This window comes from Peromyscus californicus, unplaced genomic scaffold (genome assembly GCF_007827085.1).
Source record: "Peromyscus californicus insignis strain IS unplaced genomic scaffold, ASM782708v3 Scaffold_11__1_contigs__length_118956290, whole genome shotgun sequence".
Taxonomy (NCBI): domain Eukaryota; kingdom Metazoa; phylum Chordata; class Mammalia; order Rodentia; family Cricetidae; genus Peromyscus; species Peromyscus californicus.
This window is the reverse complement of record NW_026294402.1, coordinates 20137633-20158723: the sequence shown is the minus strand read 5'-3', so window position 1 is coordinate 20158723 and position 21091 is coordinate 20137633. Positions and strand designations below refer to the sequence as shown.

Below are 21091 nucleotides of genomic sequence, written 5' to 3'. Positions count from 1 at the left end.
AAGGCAGGCATTCATGAACCTGAAGGCAGACTTTCTTGTTGTGACTTTACTATTGCACAGTATTACCTTAGAGTTTCAGACCTAGGAACTCACTTCAATACCAAAGAAATGTAGCAGGAGCCATGGAGAATGTTGCTTGCTGACTAGCTCACAGGCTTATGCTAATCTAAATTTGTATTTATATTTTAAAAGATTTGTGACTGTGTGTGTGTGTGTGTTTCTGCATGTGTGTATGCCATGTTTGCAGGTGTCTATGGAGGTCAGAAGGGGGCATTAGATTCCCTGTCTGGAGTTATAGGCAGTTGTGAGCCACCTGAACATGGGCTCTGCAAGAGAAGTTTGTGTTCTTAACCACTGAGTTGCTTCTCCAGCCCCTCGGCTAGATTTCTTATAGAATTCAATAGCATCTGCAATGGGATTGGTGCTGCCCACAGTGGGCTGTGCCCTCCTACATCAATTAACCATCAAGATAATCCCCTACAGACACGTCCACAGGGCAACCTGATCTTTTCCACAATTGGAGCTGTCTTTTCAAGTGTTTTTAGGTTGTGGCAACTTAACAGGTGAGCTCACCAGGACAATCAGTATCTAAGGTATCAGCAGCACAGTTTCTAAGATAAGGAGGCCAGAAATGAAAAGCTTACACAATGTATTTGCACGGAATTTTAAATGCTGTAGTGCAGAAAGGAGATCCATGCATACCCGGGCTATGTTTGGGGAAGAAGACTGACTACAGGAAAGACACAGGGAACATGTTAGTTGATAGGAATGTCTCTGCATTGGTTGTGATGGTCCCTGCATATAGTTAAACTTTACATGGGAAATGTCAGGATTTTATATGTTATATTTCAAAATACACATTAAAAATTTGATGTCAGTTTTGCCTGACTTCTTCCAATTAATGATTCCTATGTAGTAGGGTTACTCTTTATCAAGACACATTATACCACTTAGTGTACTCTTATAACCATGCTCCCCAAAAGTGAAGGACTAAAGAAAGCAACTTAGCCTAAGAACCTCCTTCCTCTGCCTGGATATATGTTTGTCTACTAATTCAGGGCACTTTATGTCAAAACATATGAATCTTCTAAGGAATTCAATCAGCTCCCCTTTAATTTACCTCATCCAACTACAAACTAGTCTTATGACTGGATAGGGATAGTGGTCCACAAGTATAATTATATTTCATATTGGAGGTAAACTAGTTCAAATATAGTTTTCTGACTCCATATTTTACGTTTATTGTCAGCATATGTTGACTGGGGCTGGAAATGTAGCATGCTTCATTTTACTGAACTTAATGGTTTCTGAAGTTATGGTTTTAAGATTTTAAGTAGTTAAATCAATTAGCCTCTGGAAATTTAGAAGCTATTTCTTAATTTGAATATGCTAATTTATTTAATATGACTATTTATCTATGCCCTTTATCTTTCAGACCTGGTTGCAGTATGCTTGAAATCTGGGATGTGGAAGACCCTTCCAATGCAGCTAATCCTCCCCTCTGTAGTGTCCTGCTCAAGAATTCTAGGCCTTACTTCACCACAGTATTTCAGAATAGTATGTATAGAGTCCTGAAGATTAACTGAGAACGAAGCTATCCATCATTCTGTGCAAAGATGTATGTCAAGAAAGAACACTCCCGGCCTTACAACAATAAAAAAATCACAAGCTTTACTAAGAGACACTTCAAAAGAAGATTATTTAAAGTTTTCTGGTTACTAACGATAAATGACTTCATTGAATACATCGACTGTCAGCCTGTCAAGCTAACCTCATAAACGATTAAGTCATCTCCTACATCTTCAACAAACATTCATTTTAGTTTTGAGGAAACATGTATGCAAAATAACAATGTAATTTAAGAAACCAAGGATAAGTAATTCCTTTTCAACCCAGCTAGGCATGCTGCTTCAGGTTTCCCTAGTACCTGTGGATCAGCCCAGACCCTCTGAGCCATGTAGATGAGTGCAGACTCAAGGGACCTGATGGTGGTGGTGGTGGCCTCAACTCTCATGTGCTTTGCATGTACTAGTTACCCCTAAAGAGAGAGTTCTACTAGCTTTTAAGAACCTTTAAAAATCATTTCCAGTCCAAGTGTTTCTAAGCACTTTGGTTTGTAATAGTTTGAATCTTGTGAAGATTATTAACTCAGCCAGATAAATATTTGCCACTGATTAATTTCCAGACTAAACCCAATAATTATTAGTCTGTCAGTAGAGTCCTCTTGTTTTCTTTTAATAGCAGGTAAAATAAAAATTACTATGGAACCAAATCAAAGTTGGGAGTAATCGTCAGTAAAGAAAATCTAGCTGGGTTTACCATGTGAGGTTTTCAGGGGCTACATTGTGAACAAAGCAATAGCCTTCTCATCTCGGTGGCCCCCGGCTTGCTGAGTATGGTCCGTGTTTCAAGCCACCATCTTTTGTAATCCATATTTTAAGTCATCACTTATTTTTAGTTTATGATGAAGATGGCATTGTCTTATAAATTTTATCTCCCAATAAAAGCTATCTGTCATAAATGCTTTGGAAATAGGCAATTACCTTGAAAGTAGAATGAATATGTATCTGCTACAAATTAAGCATCTTGGAGGTTTTATACTTACATTTTCCTTATATTTTTGGCTAGCCATAAGAGATTAGTCAATTTCACAGATTAGTTTACTTTCAATAGGTAAGCAATTATATATAAAATTACTATAAAAGTTGGAAAATATTTTAATGCTGGACACAAGAATGCTATATTGTGTAGATTTTAACATTTTCAAGTAATTCCTTTTGTTGTGTGGATCAGAGAAAGGAAAACATAACATTCAATAAAGTGACATGTTCAGGACAATGTCACCAGGGGGATATTTTAGAGTAATTATCAGAATTCAACAAAAATGATACAAGCTATGTAACCAATAAAATGTTCCATACACATAATATTTTCCTATTAATTTTGTTATTTTCCTGTACAATGCTTATTAAATCATTTTAAAGGTCCACAAAGATTCTCTGTGTTTTCTTTTATGAAGCACATATTTTGAAATTAAAAGAGCCCTGACATCATAGGTTGCTGGGTGTATTAGTTGGGTTTATTGGCAGTGATCTTTGGCCATTCAAACCATTTTGCATGGTCTCACTGGGAGGCAATGTACTGTGGTAGAGAAAGTGGTGGATGTGAAGTATCATTGACCAAGCTTGATTCCTGGTTCTCTCAACTTGGTCTATCACCAACCATTCATTCAAAAAGATATTCCTACTCATTTTGTGGTAGGTTCTGTGCTGAGCTTTCTCATATTGTCCTGTGAAGTTTTGTTTCTTCAGTATAAATCAGAACTCTACCCAATTTCAGGGTCAACGGGCATTAGTTTAACAGTGTTAAAGTGCTTGGAATGGGTAAGCACTCAGCTGATGTTCCTTCTTCCTTTCCCCAGCCCACTAAATACTCATTTCAGTATTAGAAGACTGCAGAGTGAGGTAAGCCCATCTCAGAATTCTACACAGCTCTACATTAATTTGGTGTCAACAAACAGGAATGTTAGACCTCAGCTTATTTTCAGTTTTAAAATAAATTAAGCTATTACTTATCTGCACAGTTTAGCACCTATTGTTTTGAAGTTTGAAGACTACATGTGAGTGCTGTGAGATGAGCAATGGGCAGCTTTTCCTCCTGTGCAGAGAAATTTTCCTCCTGGTTGGTAGTAGGTAGCTGCTCCAGCTTTGACCTTGAAGCACTGCCCCAGTGAGGCAGCCAGTAACTACCACGCCTACCTAGGACCTGCCCCCGGGGCACGGCCATTACAGGAGCCTTTAAGACCCAAGATCTGGATGTGCCAGTTGGCTTGGTTCCTCGTGATCCTGGATGCTGGATGGCAGACTGAGTCAAAGCTCTCCAGAGAACCCTGCTGGACTGCACCTAACCTCTCCTGGATCCTGTAACCAACCCCTTGACTGGCTGTAAGCTACCCCAAAATAAGCCTCCTTTTAACTATGTGGAGCTGCCTTGTTAAATCCCCACATTACTGGTTTCCTGTATTCCTGTCTTGTACACTGACTTCAAACCACGGCTGAAGGAAGCTTCACACAGTTGTCCTTTATTGTCTAGCCTCAGGAGTGATGTGTGGTCATAACAAATAATTAGGCTTTTATTTTGCTTTATTTGTATAAGAAAAATCAAGTTTAAAGATAGGGGAGTATTGGGAAGGCTCCACTAGATAGCTGTGCACATTTTGGCTTGTTATCTTCTTTTACTATAGCTTAAAACTCTCCGGTTCCTGTAACACCTGAAGACATAAACACATAAAACTCTACAACTGTGTAAAAACATTGCCTTGGTTTTCTAAAACCTTTTTTGTTGTTTTATTGTACTTTTAAAGCTATTTTGGTTAAAAACTAAGACACAATCATTGATTGACCCGGGCCTAAGAGGGTCAGGCCCATCAGTAGCACCACCCCCTCTCCACATATTTCTTCCCAGAAAGTCCTCATGGCAGCGTTCTGTGCCACTGGCACCTTCTATTATAGTGCAGTTGTCTTCTGGATCCCCCCTGAGGGCCCCCCAGGCACTGCTGGAGTTGCCCCCTCTTATCAGAAATGTGCCCATGAGGTTTGATTGACTTGCTTCCTCTCTTCTTCACGGACCTTCTTGTAAGATGATGATGTATCACAGACATACCAAGGACTGGGAAGTATGCTGGGAAACTGTCTCATACAAATGTCAGAGAATCCACAGCTATGATATCACATCAGTGTGACTGCCTAAACAAGACCAGGACAACGGGAGCACAAAACAGACATGAAAACTTGGAAGGGGAAATCTGTCTGGGCCCCACCTGTAGACAAAGAACGACGGGAAACTAAAGACATCAGAGAGAGGGAGAGTCAGTCTCCTCCAGGGATCAGCCCCTGGATTGGTTATCTAATATGAGGGGGTCAGCCCTGAAATCACATACATACAAGCAATGAATTGAGCTCAGCACATAGCGTGTGTGTGTGTGTGTGTGTGTGTGTGTGTGTGTTTGTATGTGTGTGTGACAATAATAAAGGCCCAAAATTTGATAGAGAATAAGGGAGGCATGGGAGGGACTAAAGGTGGAAAGGAAAGGGAGAAATTATGTAATTATATTTTATTGTATAAAAAATCTTTGGGGTAGGGGTTCAGATCTTCGCTCCTTTTAAGGAACATTTTGCACTTGTAAAAGCTCCTCTTAACCATTCTCTTCACATTTTCTTGAGCTTCTTCTTCATCACTGTCTATACCTCTCACCTCTTTCTCAGCTGTCCATCCCAGGTCCAGTCTCAGACAGTATTCTTCACTGGCCAGCAGCTCTGATACTTTTTCCATGGGCTTTCAGGAGTCAAAGTCACCCTTATCCAGGGTAAAGCTGTTGCCTTCTTAAATGCAGCTTTCTCGGCTTCCACAGCTTCCTCCATCTAATGAGTCATCTAAGTTAAGAATGAAATTCTCTAATGTCTTCTTCCCTATGTCATCATTTACTCATGGGTGACTCATTTCCAATGCAAGAAAGGTTCTTGATGTAGTCCTAAGTTTTGTGGGCCTCTCGGAAACATCACAGCTCTGTCTTTTCAGTGTCTTCCTCAGTTGCAGCAATGGCTTGAGCAAATACTCTCCTTATGTAACAGCATTAAAGGTTGCAATTTCTTGATTCATTGGCTGGATCAGTGATGTGGAGCTCAAGCAGCAGCATATTATTTAGATATTGGAATGGAGCTCACTACAAAACCGTGTCTAACCATTCGCAGTATCCAGAAAGGCATCACGTTCTCCACAGTAGCGCTCCATTTCACTGGCCTGTCAGTGCATCCTGGGAATGGAGCTGGGGACTCTGTGTCCTCTGTATGGCACTGGCCATGTGTGTTAACTGAGATGCCTGAAGGTCTTGGACTTCTCACTGCACCAGAGAGTGAAACCAACAAGCAGGAAGGACAGCATTCAAATATCCATCCAGATATCCCTCCTCATGTATATTCCCCCTTTACCTAATGGACAATGCCAAGTTAGCAGACCAGCTCTATACTGCAGGCACACTCTTCTCATGCTCTCTTGGTCTCTCTTTCTCTCCCCCTTCCTCCTCCTCTTTTTCTTTTCTCCTGATTCCTCCCATTGCCATTGCCATTGTCCTTTAGGCAGTTTCCACATAGAACACAGGGTGCCTTGGTTTGCAGGTGTCCCTGTCACAGGCTCCTGAGATTATCTGACTGAACTTTCTCTTTCTGTTCTCATGCTACCTTTGGTCCAAACTACCTCATCTCCCTTCTCTACCCTACCACCTCATCATTATGTCTATGTTTACCTACTCTGTTTTTTAATCTGCCAACTGAGTACTATGCATTAGTCTCACACTGCTAGTTTTCCTTTCCCCTCACACCCACAGTAACTAATACATCAGTGTACATAGTACTATCTCTGTTCCTTTATTTCCTACCATTATGGACATTTAAGAAGTGATTGTTTTTTATTTGATTATTACTGTATTTCCAGAATATGCCTATTCTTTATTTTTAATATTCCAGGCAACATTCTACTCACAGTGGAGTACTGGAAATTGAGCTAGGTACTACCAACACCAATCTAGAAGAGGAAAATGACACTTAATCTTCTTATGACATCATCTATTTTCAATATTGCCAACACTTCCACTGAAAAAACAAAGGTTTTTTAAAATAATGAACCAGTGACCTAACCCTAATGCACAAGTTCCAACTTGTAAAAAACTGTGGAAACATAACTTCTTCAATAACTACTAATCTCATACAGACAAATAATTATAAATAATGACTATGTTCACAGAAATCCAAGGGAGTACAAAGTCCTGGATATATTCTAATAGAACACAAATGTCTAAATGAAACAAGGAAGTCAACACGGGATATTGATAAAATTCAATAAGACATATAAGCACTGAAAAAATACTGAATTAGAATACTTGAAGAATTTAATAGAAAAAGGTTCATAGAAAGCATCAATAATAGAGCAGAATAAGGGGATGGCAGAATGTCAGGATTTAAAGATATGGTAGAGGAATTAGAACATTCAAGCAATGAAAAAGATAAATAAAATGAAAGCAGATCATTAAGCATTCATGGGACACTCTGAAAGATTAAATCTATTAATCATAGACAGAAAAGAATTTCATGCTAAAATCATAGAAAAATTGATAAAATCATAGCATAAAATTCTCTAACTCAAAGAAAAGAAATGTATATTCATGTACAGAAGGCATTTAGAACACCAAAAAGGCAAGATCAGAAAAAATATCCCGTGTCATGTTAAATCTAAAACACTAAATATACAGAAAAAAGAAAGTAAACTGAAAGCTGCCAGAAAATTACACCACGTCATATCTGAAAATAAGCCCTTCCAAACAATAGCTCATTTCGCCACAGAAACTCAAGCTAGGAAGACTTGAAATGATGCCTTTCAAGTGCTGAGAGAGAACAGTGCCAAGCCAGACTATGATACCTAGTTAAACTATCTGTATTAATTAAAGGAGAAGGAAATGTTTTGATGACCAAGCAGAAGACAGACTATCAGGACTTGAAGATAAAGTAGAGGATCTAGTTTAAATAAAAAATGGATATGAAAAAATTTTAGAAACACAGAAAAGGAACATACAGGAAATGTGGATGGAATGGAGAACACCATGAAAAGATCAAAATTTCAAATCACAGGCGTATATGATGGAGAAGAATCCCAAGTCAACAGCATAGATCAGATGTTCAAGAAGATCACAGAAGAAAACTTCTGTAAACTCAGGAAAGACACCCCCATACCAATACAAGAAGCATACAGGACACCAAATAGACCAGACTGAAAGAAAATCTCCACAAACAGATCCTACTTAAAACACTAAGTATACATAGCAAAGTGAATCAAAGGATTCAAGAGGAACAAGACAAGTCACATATGAAGAGAAAATCACCAGAATAGCAGCTGGTTTTTCAATAAAAATCTTGAAAGCCAGAAGACCCTGGAACAAAGAACTTTACATCATAAAAGACAATGGCAGCCAGTTTAGACAAATATACCTAGCAAAACTATCTGCCCTAATTGAAGGAGAAAGAAAAACTTACCAATGACATAAACAGACTAAAAATTTTTATATGCAATAAACTAAACCTAAAGAAAATACAGCAATATTTCACACTGAAGAGAGGAATGAGCATAAACAAGAGACTTGGAAAGAAATATTAAGCCATAATTATTAAAACAGAAAGTGCTACTAAGAAGACAAAAAGGAATGAATGCCAAAACCAACAACCCAATGCAATTTACACACACGTTTCAATAATAATTGTAAATATCATTGGCTTCAATTCTCCAATCAAAAGACACATACTGACTGGATCAAGAAATGAAATCCATCTATTTGTTGCCTCCAAGAAACACATCTCAGTTTTAAAGAAGGATACCGCCTGAGAGTCAAAGGCTGGGCAAAAGTAACCTAATCAAGTGGGACCAGGAAGACAGCGGGTATCATCATCTCAATAACTGACAAAATAGATGTCATACTAAAACAATTCTAATCAAAGGAACAGTTACCCAAGAAGATATTACTGTTCTAAAATCATATACACCACACTCTGGTACACCAAATTTCATTTTTAAAAAATGTGCTACTGCATTTCAAGACATCAGCCCATTAATAGTGGGTGGTTTCCATATCCCACTTTCTCCAATAGACAGGTCATCCGGACAAAAAATAAACTGAGAAACATAAACATTAGTTGGCATCGTACATAAAACGAACTTAATAGATTACCTGCAGAATATTCCACCCAAACACCAAAGAATACATATTCTACTCAGCAGCACATAGAAGCTTCTCTAAAATACACCACATCCTGTGACAAAAAACAAACCATTACAAATTCAAAGACGTTAAAACAACTGGTGTTCTGATTACAATGCAATAAAATGTAAAATTGACAGCAAACACATCTTTAGCAAATACAGAAACTCTTGGAGATTAAACAACTCATTGTTTAATCAGTCAAAGAAGAAACCAAGAAAGAAATGAAAATTTACTGGAATAAATGAAAATTGAAACAAAAGACAATAAAACCTCTCAAACACACTGATAGCAGTTCTAAGGAGAGAAATGTATAGTGCTAAGTGTCTACATTATAAAAAAGAAGAAGAAAAGAAAAGCACAAATGAATGATTTAATGATGCAACTCAAAATTTGGAAAAATAAGAACAAACCAAATCCAAATCCAGTCAACAAGAATAGAAATTAATGAAATAGAAACAAACAAAACAGTACAAAGAATCAATGAATATAAGAGCTTACTCTTTTATTTTCTCATACAACACATCCAGACAGAAGCCTCTCCTCCCTTCACTCCTTTCATTGCCTCCCCTTCCCTCCACTCTCCCCTAGATCCACTCCTCCATTTCCCTCCAGAAAAGGGAAACTTTTTGCAGTCTTCCCAGGCATATCAACCCCAAACGGCCTAACGAGATGCAACAGCACTAGGCACAAACCCTCATAACAAGGTTGGATGAGGCAACCCCATAGGAGAAAAGGGCTCTCAAAAGCTGGCAAAAGAGTCAGAAACACCACCCACTCTCACTGTTTGGAGACTCACAAGTACACCAAGCTACACAACCATAACCTATGTGCAAAGACTCTAGATCAGACCCATGCAGGCTCCATGGTTGTCACTTCAGTCTCTGGGAGCCCCTATGAGCTCTACTTAGTTGATTCTGTGGGCCATGTTCTCCTTGGTGTCCTTGGCCGCTCTGGCTTCTATAATCCTTCCTCTTTCTCTTCCTCAGAATTTCCCCGAGCTCTGCCTAATGTTTGGCTTTGGGTCTCTGCATCTGCTCCCATCTGTTGCTGAATGAAGCCTCTCTGTTGATGGTTATGCTAGGCTCAAAGACCAGAATTTTATTCAAAACCTATATTGTGTCTATATCTTGAAGTGTTTCCCCCATTTCTTCCATTAGTTTCAGAGTTTCCAGTATTACATTAAGGTCTTTGATCCATCTAGAGTTGACTTTTGTTGAAGGTGTGAGATAAAGATTTAGTTTCATCCTTCTACATGTAAATATCCAGTTACCCAGTACCACCAAGTACCACTTGTTGATGAGGTTGTGTTTCTCCAATGTATTTAAAAAAAATTTTTAGATTATAATATAATCACAACATCTCTCCCTTCTCTTTCCTCCCTCCAAACCCTCCTACACACTGTTCCCTTGATCTCCTTCAAATTCATGTCCTATTTTTTTCATAAATTCTATTGCAATCATAAATGTACACACACACACACATATTTATATATAACCTGTTTAGTCTGTATAATGTTTCTTTTTGTTTGTTTGTTTTGTTGTTTGTTTGTTTTTTCGAGACAGGGTTTCTCTGTGTAGCTTGCGCCTTTCCTGGAACTCGCTTTGTAGACCAGGCTGGCCTCGAACTCACAGAGATCCGCCTGCCTCTGCCTCCCAAGTGCTGGGATTAAAGGCGTGTGCCACCACCGCCCAGCTTGTATAACATTTCTTGTATACATGTTTTCAGGGCTGCCGTGTTGGTACTGGACAACCAATTGGTGTGCTCTTCCCTGGGGAGGGCCACCTCTCCTATTCCCAGCTTTACTCAATTGCCCGTAGTTCTTTGTATAGGATTTAGGCCTATTGGCCCTCTCCAGCCTTAATATGAGAGGAGGTGCCTAGTCTTATTACAACTTGATATGCCATTTTGGTTGATATCCCTTGAAGGCCTGCCCTTTTCTGAAGGGAAAGGAGGAGTAGTGGATCTGGGGGAGAGGGGAAGTGGGAGGGAGGGACTGGAGGTTAGGAGGGAGGGAAATCATGCCAACAATTGTCAAATGAGATTTCATGACATTGAGAAACTTCCATACTGTAAAGGAAACAATCAAGTGAGCAGAATTAATGTCTGGAGTGCATGAGAGATTAAAAAAACTAAACAAGAGACCAGGAAATAGTCTAATGAAATGAACCCAAAGTTCTTAAAACATGAAATACAAATGACCAATAAATATGAAAATATGCTCATTCTCACTAGCAGTCAGGGAAATGCAAATTTACAGCACACTGAGACTTCATCCCACCCCAGTCTGACAACAGTGGGGCGGGAGTGGACCAAAGGTAATGCCTACACACTTTGGATGGAGCGTGACCTTGTGCAACCACTGTAAGCATTACTGTGAAGGGCCCTGAGAAAACTAAGATTAGATATACTGTATGACTCAACCATATGACTCCTGGGTGTTTAATAAAGATGTTTAAATTAGCATGTCACAGAGACACTTGCACATCAAATGTGTATTGCGTCACTCTTCAAAACAGCTGTCATGGAACAAGTTTGGTATTCATTAACAGAAGGATGGATGAGGAAAATGTGTTTACAAATATGTATATGCACATTGTATTACCATGCTGACTCACAGCCTGAAGCTTCTCACCATCTGACCCTTTCTCCTGCTGTGTCATAACAGCAGTCCCTAATTCCGAGGGTCACCTCCCCTAGTCTTCCACAAATTTCCACCCAGACACGATGGCACTCAGACACTCACTCATTCCACACCCTTGCTACTGCATTACCTCTCCTGGGAGAAATCTTCTTGAGTACTCCTTGTCAAAAGGGGAGACCTTACACTGACGAGATGCCCACCCTACCTTATGGTTCCAGGCCCTAGACAATGGTTTGAGTTCTTGAAGTGAAGCAAAGTCCCTTGGCATAAATAGTTGAGGCATGGCACATGACATAGTATGCATGTCCATGGAAAGTTAAATGCTGGTGTTAAAATTAGTCAACTCCAGATATGTTTAAATAAACATTGTGACTGTACTCTCTACATATTGTGAAAAAAAATCATAATCCAAATGATAGCTGTAGTTTATTCACTATATTGAAATTATTTACTACATTATTTACTAGTTTTTATAACTAGCTTTATTTCCTTAAACATAAGTAGGAGATACCCTTCTCCAAAGGAATCTGTAGCACACAAAACAGTCTCTCACGTTGCATTAGCACCATCTTATGGCTGTGAGTCTTACAACATTTGTTGTGGAGTTTCATGGAAAGTCCTGTGAGAGAAATACAAAAACTCAAAACCTGATCTATGCTTTCTCAATCTGTGTGATTGCAGTGGCTTGGAGTATCCCTGCTCTTCTGTCCCCCCACCAACCCCAACCTGGCTCTTTCCACAGTTTACTCGCTCCATCTCCCCCCGACTACCAGTGAGATTGTAAGCTGGTCCACCCATGTAGGAAAACAATGTTACTACAGAACAACAAACTGAAACCAGTGTACCCAGCCATGCTCCCTGGTATGCACACTAAGCACACTGTATACTCTGCCCTAGAGAAGCTTGCACACCCGTGTTTACTGCCGCTTTATTTCTATGACTAAGAATCTGAACCCACCGAGATGTAAACCAACAAAGAAAACATAGTCTGGATAACTATGGAATCTTGTTCAGCTGTGCAGGAAGAAAAATCACGACCTTTGCAGGGAAGTGGATGGAACTGGAAATTACTGTGTTGAGGTGAGATGAGCCAGGCTCAGACAAGTAGGCTGCTTCTATCCTATGCAGAGCCTAAATCCTACATAGTACATGTGAGTAGTTTGTGTGTGGGACAGTGCAGGTCATGAAATTAGAGGAGGCTCATAAGTGGGGGAAAGATCAGTGGGGGTGGGGCGCAGAATACCTGAGACATGAATACAGAAAAAGAGAGATGACTGGCAGGGGGCCTTTAGCAAGTGGGAGATGAGATAGGTAATCAAAGTGAGGGAGGAGAATCAATAAGGACAAAGTATATATAAAAACACTTATTAAAATCTACTACTTTGTGTGGCTTTTTAAAAAACAGAGTTTTCCTTTTCTTTCACATGTGAGTGTTTCGCATGCATGTATGTCCGTGCACCACGCACATTTGTGGTGCCTGTGGAGGTGAGAAGAAGGCATGGAATGCCCTGGAACTGGCGTTACGGATAGTTGTGAACCACCATGTGGATGCTGGAAACAGAACCTGGGTCCTCTGCAAGAGCAAGTGCTTCTGACTATAGGACTACCTCTTCACAACTATGTATGGCTTGTCTTAATTATAAAAAGAAAGCTATCTGGTTGCCTTCGGGAGTCTCTTACTGAACTATGAACTACTAAAGTACATGATAGGTGGCATTCATTTCTGTTTTTCTATCCAGGAAGTCATGTCATAGTAGTAAGAAATCAATTATGTTTCATGAAAAAAATAATGTATAACATAAGTAGTTAAAATGCAGGAATGTTTCAAAGACAGCATGGTTGATGACCTTTTGGGGATTTTTTTTTTTTAGCTGTTTTCTATTCCTATAGTATGGTTGAATTATCCTCAAAATAGATCAAAATTTTCTCAATTCTAAAGTTCAGTGCCTGATTGGTGAATCTGCTGCTCAGGCCTTAACATTAGTATGAGGTTGAGACTGGACCTGAATTCCTGCTCTAACGTGGCAATTTATTTAACATTTAAAAATTCCATCATCTGAAAACCGGAATACTAAGGATATCTACCTCAAAATGGTGTTTTAAAGAAAAATTTAGATAATATATGTAAGGCATAGAAGATGAACGAGGTAAGTGCCCAGCAGGCTGTTTGCAGTGGTTGGTGCTATTGAGTCCAAAGAACTGTTTGTTGGTGGTGGTATTGAGTCCCGGCACTGGGTGTGTGAAGAATTGAGTGGAGTAGCTGCTGATGGGTGGGATTCCATCCTTCACCTGGGAACTCTCTATTCCCTGTGGAGTTTTTATTAATAATCTTATGCCACCTGCAGGAGCGTTACTACTGCGCCACTTCTCTAACGAGGGATAGCTTATATATTTCATTTTTAAAAGCCATTCTCTGACCAAGAAATGGACACCACATAAGTTTGTATGTGGACAGTTGATACTGCAGACCAGCACATTGCTATAGTATGATGGCATTATATGGCTTTAAGTTTTAAAACAAGTTTATATTAACTAGACAGGGTTTGCCCACAGCTATCCAACAATCTCCCCAAGCCTTCAGAACGTTGACTTCTCACTGACTTGTTTTCTCTTCTCACTAGAGAAGGCCTATTCCAGGATCTGCAGCATTTTAATGTGCCTTTCTTTCTCCCTGGCTTCCCTAGGGGTAGGGGTGCTTTTATGAACCATGGCAGATTGGGAAACAATTTGGAAGTCTAAGACCAGACTCGATTTTCATTTTCTCACAGTTACTTGGTTACAGAAAGATACTGTCCCCTCAAGGGTGTGGTTTCCATGAAGAACCAGAACTAAGCAGAAGAGAGAGAGATCAATGGGGCTTTAAAATGCAAAGGAAATTACGCACTTTACACTACTTCCTTGATGGTTGTTGAAACCAGCTCTCCATGATGAACATCTCACCTGTAGCTGCTCATGCCTGCCATGGCCAGTGGAGCACCAGCCACTCTAGTTCTCTAAATGCCTGTGACTCTAAAAAGCCTGTGACTACTGCATGACTTGGTGACACTGGCATTTTTTTTTTTTTTATTTCAGGAAGGGGTTTAAAAACAAAATTAAAGAAAAAAAAAAAACCAACCAACTAAAGCCATGCTGCACATATTAGGCACAGTAACACATTTAACAGTAACTTTGTGGATGCTATTTTATCACTGGGCGTAACCGGCAAAGACCTGGGCTCATAGTAGGTTCTTGCGCTGCACTTTTGTCCAACAGAGACTGATTCTAGAGAGAGGATGATGACAGATGCAGAGAGGTCACCATTGTGGAAAGTCCATTATATTTCATCGACTAGGGCTACCATACCAATTGTATGCTGGAGACCACTGGAGGATGGAGGTGAGAGATCAGGAAGCTGGTGGCTGTCTTCTCTATGTCTTCACAGGGGCTTTCCTTGGTCTGGATCCTAAGCAGCTTTTCACATAAAGACACTGGTCTTATTGAATTGCCCTCCCTGCAATGAACTCATTTAACTTAATTGTCACTTTAGAGGCCTTAGCTCTAAACATTTGAGCTGGTGGGAGTCAGGGTTCAAATATGAGTATGGTGGGAGAATATGACTCAAACTATGACGCCTGTTTAACATGTGCTAAAAATAGTAACATACATGACAGGAATTATTTTTAAAAATTAGTTTCGTTATTCTGCAGTAGCTAATTTATTCCTGATATGATGAATGTCATGGAGTTTAGAATTACAGGTGCGTGAATGGCAGAAGAGAAAGGATGAGCAGTCCACATGTGAAAAGAACCCACATCCTCTCCTGTGTTGGGAGAGAATGTCAGTGATTCACTGTGAATACTTCTTCTCAATTTAATACTTAATGAAATTTATGCACACTTATTTTTCTACAATATATGCCCAAATTTTATCTATTTACTACTTTTATAAAGGTAAAATCAAGAAGTTTTTGGTGACTGAGCACTGCAATGTACAGTCATAATTCTAGAGCCCGGGTAGAGTCTTCCTGTTGAGACACATGTATGTAATTCCTACCTGTTGCCTTATGTGGCAGTATCACTGAAGGTTTTTACAGACTATGGCCATAAAGGAGGTTGGAACCAGATCACATACAAAGGGAACAAGTACACTATCATTAACTACATAAACAAAACCATCCACTGCAGTTTTACTATTATGGCTATCTGTTCTGACACAGAAATCACTGATAAAATAGATGAACACAGGACGGTCTATCACTTGAGTGTTCCAACCATTTGCTCTAGATTTTTTTTTGTAGACAATCTGCATAGCTATCAAAATTCGGTCTCTTATGGACTAACACAAGGCACTGTAATTTACCTTTGAGTAAAGCTGTTCTTTTGGAATTAATGCAGCACACCATTGCTTTCTCATATGAATGATGAAGAGTTGACTTTCGTCGACCTGTCTACTGGACCTGGGATCTGAGGACCTGAAAGAATGGGGCTGACTACAGTCTACTGTTGCAGACAACCTTACTTCAGTTTTAGTGTGCTTCTAAACACAAATGTAACAAAAAAGCAATCGCCTAAGGGAGATTGTTTTAGGTCACAAAAGCATGTATATAAATGTGCCAGTGAGTACATACTAAATATTAACAAAGCAGACCTTTCCCAGAACTTTCTCAGGACAGAACAATTTCAACACAATTGCCTGGCATGTACTATAGATTATATCTGGGAAAGCATGAAAGTAAGGAAGAAGGCCATACCCAGATTCAGGGTGCACTGACCAGATTGGGTTCTATAGCTGTGTTCTGACATCCAACAATCATAAACATGTCTTATAAATTGAGTGTAAATGTCTAACACAGGAGGCACAAAATCACATTCAAGAACAATCCAGGGAACAAAATGCACCTCTGCCTTTCTCCTGGAGCCTCTCTCACAGTTCCCCAAAGATTGTTCATCATGCATCATTCTTTTGACAGTGTCCTGACACTAAGGAATTCTGATCATAGAATATGGAAGAAGGCAGAGAAAGTCACTGAAAAGGCCCATCATCCAGCTGAAAGTACACAATATCTGGAATCTGGATGAGAACTGGGTCAATGGCTGACTCAGTCATGACTTGAGGCTGTATGATCATATAAAGTAAGTCTGAAGAACTTTGGAAAGCAGCCAACAGTCATCAAAGACATGAGGCAGATGCTACAAAAAATAATTATAGTCACCGTTTATAGACCTGCTGTGTACAAAGCTCATCATGTAATTTATTTAGACCATCTTAATAAAGTTGTTTTACAAATGAGAAAATCAGGTATCAGAGATGTTGACGGTCTTTCCTAGGGTCTCCCTGAGAAGGGGCCAAGGCTCGAAATTCAGTTTTACTCTGCTGATCTACCAATGCAATCAAAACTCAAAGTGCTCTAAATGGAAGCCATTTACCTAAGGACATCTAGAAAGAAAGGGACCCATGACTTGTCACCTTATGTGCAGCCAGGTGGAGGGGAACATGGAAGACAGACCACTAAGGGGAAACAGACTCCTTGAGGGAAACACGGGATAGAAACCTTGTAGTTAAGTTGAGATTCCAAAACACATCTCAAGAATTGTTTCCAAAGTTGTTGACATAGCAGATCACACAGATCTTCTTACCCCAGCCTTCCTAGGCTTGGTGTAGGCCAGAGGTCTGGAGTAGGAAGGCAATGGTCAGGGCTCCCTGTGGTGGAGATGGAAAGGAAAGCCAGTGAACATTTTATTAGCCAAGCTGAATGGGGATAAGAGCAAGTAAATATTCCTTGAGCTTACCAGCAGCAAATCACTGGGAAGGGTGAGGGGGTAAAGCTTTCTGCACTCAAGTTTGGGAATCCTGGATCTAGGCTCGGCTAATGCTCAGAAGCCCCAGGTATGCCTTTGGAGGAAGTTCTGTGCAATGTTTTACAACATTCCCTCAGTAAAAGCCTTAGAAAAGAAGATGAAACCACCTTGTCTGCACTCACATACACCCTGAATGGAAATGCCTTGGTGTTTGGAAACTAAAGCACATTTTTAAGTCTAGGACTTCACAATGGGATGAAAATGAAACAACATGGAGAATGGCATCAATGGAACACAGCTCAGTCATGCATTTGGTGATTAATGCAGTCAGAGACCCAGAGAAAGTCAGCAAGCCCATCCCCAAGGAATGTCTACATGCAAAGGGAAACTGAGGCTTGGGCTATCTACCGTTCAACCATGGGAACCAACAGCCACACTATCCCAGTAGGACCTGATTCTCCATTTTACCTTCATGGTGGGTTAGGGCTTTACCCTGAGCAGAAAGACATCTCCAAACCTTCCTTCACCTTCCTGCAAAGAACAAACTCAATCTGAGAGCTCTTGCCAGCTTTACCATGCTTAAGTTACTAAAGGGTTAACTGGCCTCTCTCATGCAAGGGAGGTCTGTGACTGCAGGATAGTTCTCAGAGATGAGTGATAAGATTTTATCACACATATTTAATAAGACATGAAAAAGGCCATTTCTCAAACCAAGAATCTGCCGGTCAATTTGAAAACAAGGAAGACATTAAAAATATGTATTATCACAGTCCTGCTATGTGCCAGAAGATTGTTTTCAAGAGCCTCAAAGAGAAAGGAGTCACCAAGTTAGCTTATAGCAACAACTTACAAGGAGGGAAGGTTTATTTTGGCTTTCCAGGGTCAGACTATGCTGTCTCTGTTGCATTTGGGTCATGTTGGCACACACTAAGGGAGCACGTTTCAGAGAAGCTTGCTCACTTCGTGGCACCAAGAAGCAAAAACAGAGAGTGAGCAAGGATCAAAAGGCTCCAATGTCCCCTTACTCAGCTGGTTATCTCAGACATTTGTTACAATAAATAAAAATTCTACGAACTTTTCTCCGAAATTAGAAAAGGAAATACTTCCCATCCATTTTTACGAACCTCCGATTATGCTGATATTAAACTACCCTGTGCTAGCTTCCTGTCACTGTAATGAAATGTTCTTGTAAACGGGGAAAGATTCACTTGGGCTAATAGCTTCAGAGTTTTCAGTCCACGGTCATTTAGCCCTGTGGCTTTGGGCCTGTGCAGTATCGAGAGTACACCATGGCGAGATCATGTGATACAAGGAGTCTGTTCACCTCATAGCATCTTGAAAGCAGAGAAGAGAGGGAGACGGAGATAGAGACAGAAACAGAGAGACAGACAGACAGAGGCAGACAGAGAGACAGATTTCTAAATCCTGTTCAAGATCATGCCTGTAATGAGCTAGCTACCTTTCTTTCAGTAGTCCTACTTCCTAGAGGTTTCCCCACCTCCCAGTTGGACCACAGGCTACGGATCAACCCTTTAACAAATAGGTTTTGGAAGGGTGAATATTCACAATCCAAACTGTAGCTCATGCCAATATTTTTGTGAACATAGAGGAAAAGCACAGAAGCAAAATTTTAAGAGGCTAATTCTCCGTGAATAAATAGTTTATTTTAGGAAGGAATTCAGAACTCATTCAGCATTAATCAGTTAATGTATTTCATTATATTAGTGAGGAAATGAAAGAAAAAGTGATGTTTATTAATAATATTTGAAAATTTAACATCTATTTATGTTTTTAAAATTCTTAGAAATCTGTTAATAGAGGAAAATTTATTAACTGCTAGAGAAGTGGTAAGTAGTTAATATTTAATGTAAAAAGACTGAACACTTTTTATTATTTTCCAACATAATGTTTTTGTTGATTATTTGGAAATTTCACATCGCCCTCCCAATCACCTTCACATCCCAGTCCTTCCAGGTCTGCCCCTCACCCTCATGACTCCCCCTAAACACTGTTTTTTATTTAAATGCAAACACTGCAAGGTTATTTACCCCTCTCGTTCCTGTACTGAAAGGTCTAGCCAGTGTGATAAGGCAAAAAACAAAACAAAACAAAAACCAGAAGCAGACCAGAAAAGATGAAACAGTATTTCTATATGCCTATGTGTCTGTGTGTGTTGTGTGCCAAGTGTGTGCCCATGGCTGCAGAGGCCGGAAGAGGATATCCGATTCTCTAGAACTGGAGACTGGAGTCAGAGTCAGTTGTGAGCCACCTGATAAGAGACCCGACAATCAAGCTCAAGTCCTCTGGCAAAGCAGCAAGGGCTTTTAAGGGCTGAGCAGTTTCTCTGGTCCCTTAATCTCTTTTCTCAGTAAACATGATTACATAGAAAATACCAAAAAATCTAAAGAAAAGTTCTAGTGCTAAAAAAATACAATTCACTGAAATGTCAATATACAAAATTAATTTTATTTCCATATACTACCAAAGAGAAACTTAATATTGAAATTTTATAGGTATGTTATTTATAACAGTACCACCAAATAGCCTATTAAAAATAAATATAGTCATAGGATCTAGATGCTGAAAATTGTAAGCCCTGATGTTAAAAGGCTAAGCTGGTCTATAATAATACAAAAGGTGGGATGGAAGAGTATTGGCAAAGTCTGGGGAGATTTTTCCAGACTTTTCCAATGACTAGGACAAGTGTCGGGGTACTGTATGTTTGCAATGGGGTACATGAGCCGTGTGGCTGGTTGAGCTGGCAGAGCTGAAAGTGGAGGGGGTGTGGCTATGGCATGCACTTATAGCTAATTTCTAATTTTCCTGTGTAAATTTATCTCCCTGGTTAGATTCAAATTCTTTATAGGGCCATCACTTGTACTGACAGTTCCACTGTGTCTGTCCTTGACACTGCACTGGGCATAGAGCGGATTCTGAATAAGGCCATGTCATGTGGTGACGTCAGAGTAGCTCTGCAGAGGAAGCAACTGTGGGATCAATAAACACATTCTAGAACAGTCAGGATTTCCCAGAACTACTTCATATTGTCCTAGTTTGTTTCTGTTGTTTGATAAACATCAAAACCAAAAGCAACTTGGGGAAGAAAGGGTTTATTTTAGCTTATAATTCCAGGCCCATCATCTGTAGAATCCAGGGTAGGAGCTCTAGGCAGGAACCACAGAGAAACCTGCTTACTGGCTTGCTTTCTTATAGCCGTCCAGGGGTAGCACTGCCCACAGTGGGCTAGGCCATCCTACATCCATCTTTAATTTAAAAAAAATGTCCCCACAGACATGTCCGTGGGCCAATCTGATGGAGGTAATTCCTTAATTGAGGTTCCCTCTTCTCAGATGTTTCATTGACAAAATCTAACTAGCATGCTATATTGCTTTTGGGACTAACAGGGAGTTCTTCTGCTGAGGACAAGGTCCTCATTTGGCTACGGTAGCATTCGGCATAAAACTAACCTTGGCTGATCCAATCGATACTTCTTCTGGGCTAATGCTCCATTGTGACACTCCAGGGATGGCCAGTCAGGCCACAAAGAATTGATGTCCTCAGAGTAGCTAGGACCCTCAGAGAAACAGGTGGTTCTTAGAAGGAGGGTGTCCAGAAGGTCGCTTTCCTACCAGGTACTTTGTAGGAGCATGGCTTTCCATTTGGGCAAGAATGCTATTGTTCCACTGTGGGCTCCTAATATGACAGGGAGCCAGGGGAGACTCCCCTTGCACCTCATCACTTCCCTCAGAGGATTTCCCCACACTACTCCAGGAGCTCCGAGACTCTCTGATGCAAATAAATCAGGGAGAGGGGCCAAGCAAAGCCACACAAGCTTTGTGGAGCATTTGCTTCTGCCCTAGGACTTTCCAG

The 21091-nt window shown here is 40.1% G+C and overlaps 1 protein-coding gene across 5 annotated transcripts in view; it reads left to right on the top strand.

Annotated features, from left to right (window-relative positions):
- The window catches only part of Dpy19l2 (dpy-19 like 2), a 102805-nt gene extending 99818 nt beyond the window's left edge, over positions 1-2987 (top strand). For all 5 annotated transcript variants that reach the window (XM_052755021.1, XM_052755002.1, XM_052754995.1 and 2 more), the window contains one exon: positions 1436-2987. In XM_052755021.1, the coding sequence (XP_052610981.1) occupies positions 1436-1586 (151 nt within the window). In that variant the 3' untranslated portion in view covers positions 1587-2987. The remainder of the gene's footprint in view (positions 1-1435) is intronic.
- The last annotated feature ends 18104 nt before the right edge of the window (positions 2988-21091 follow it).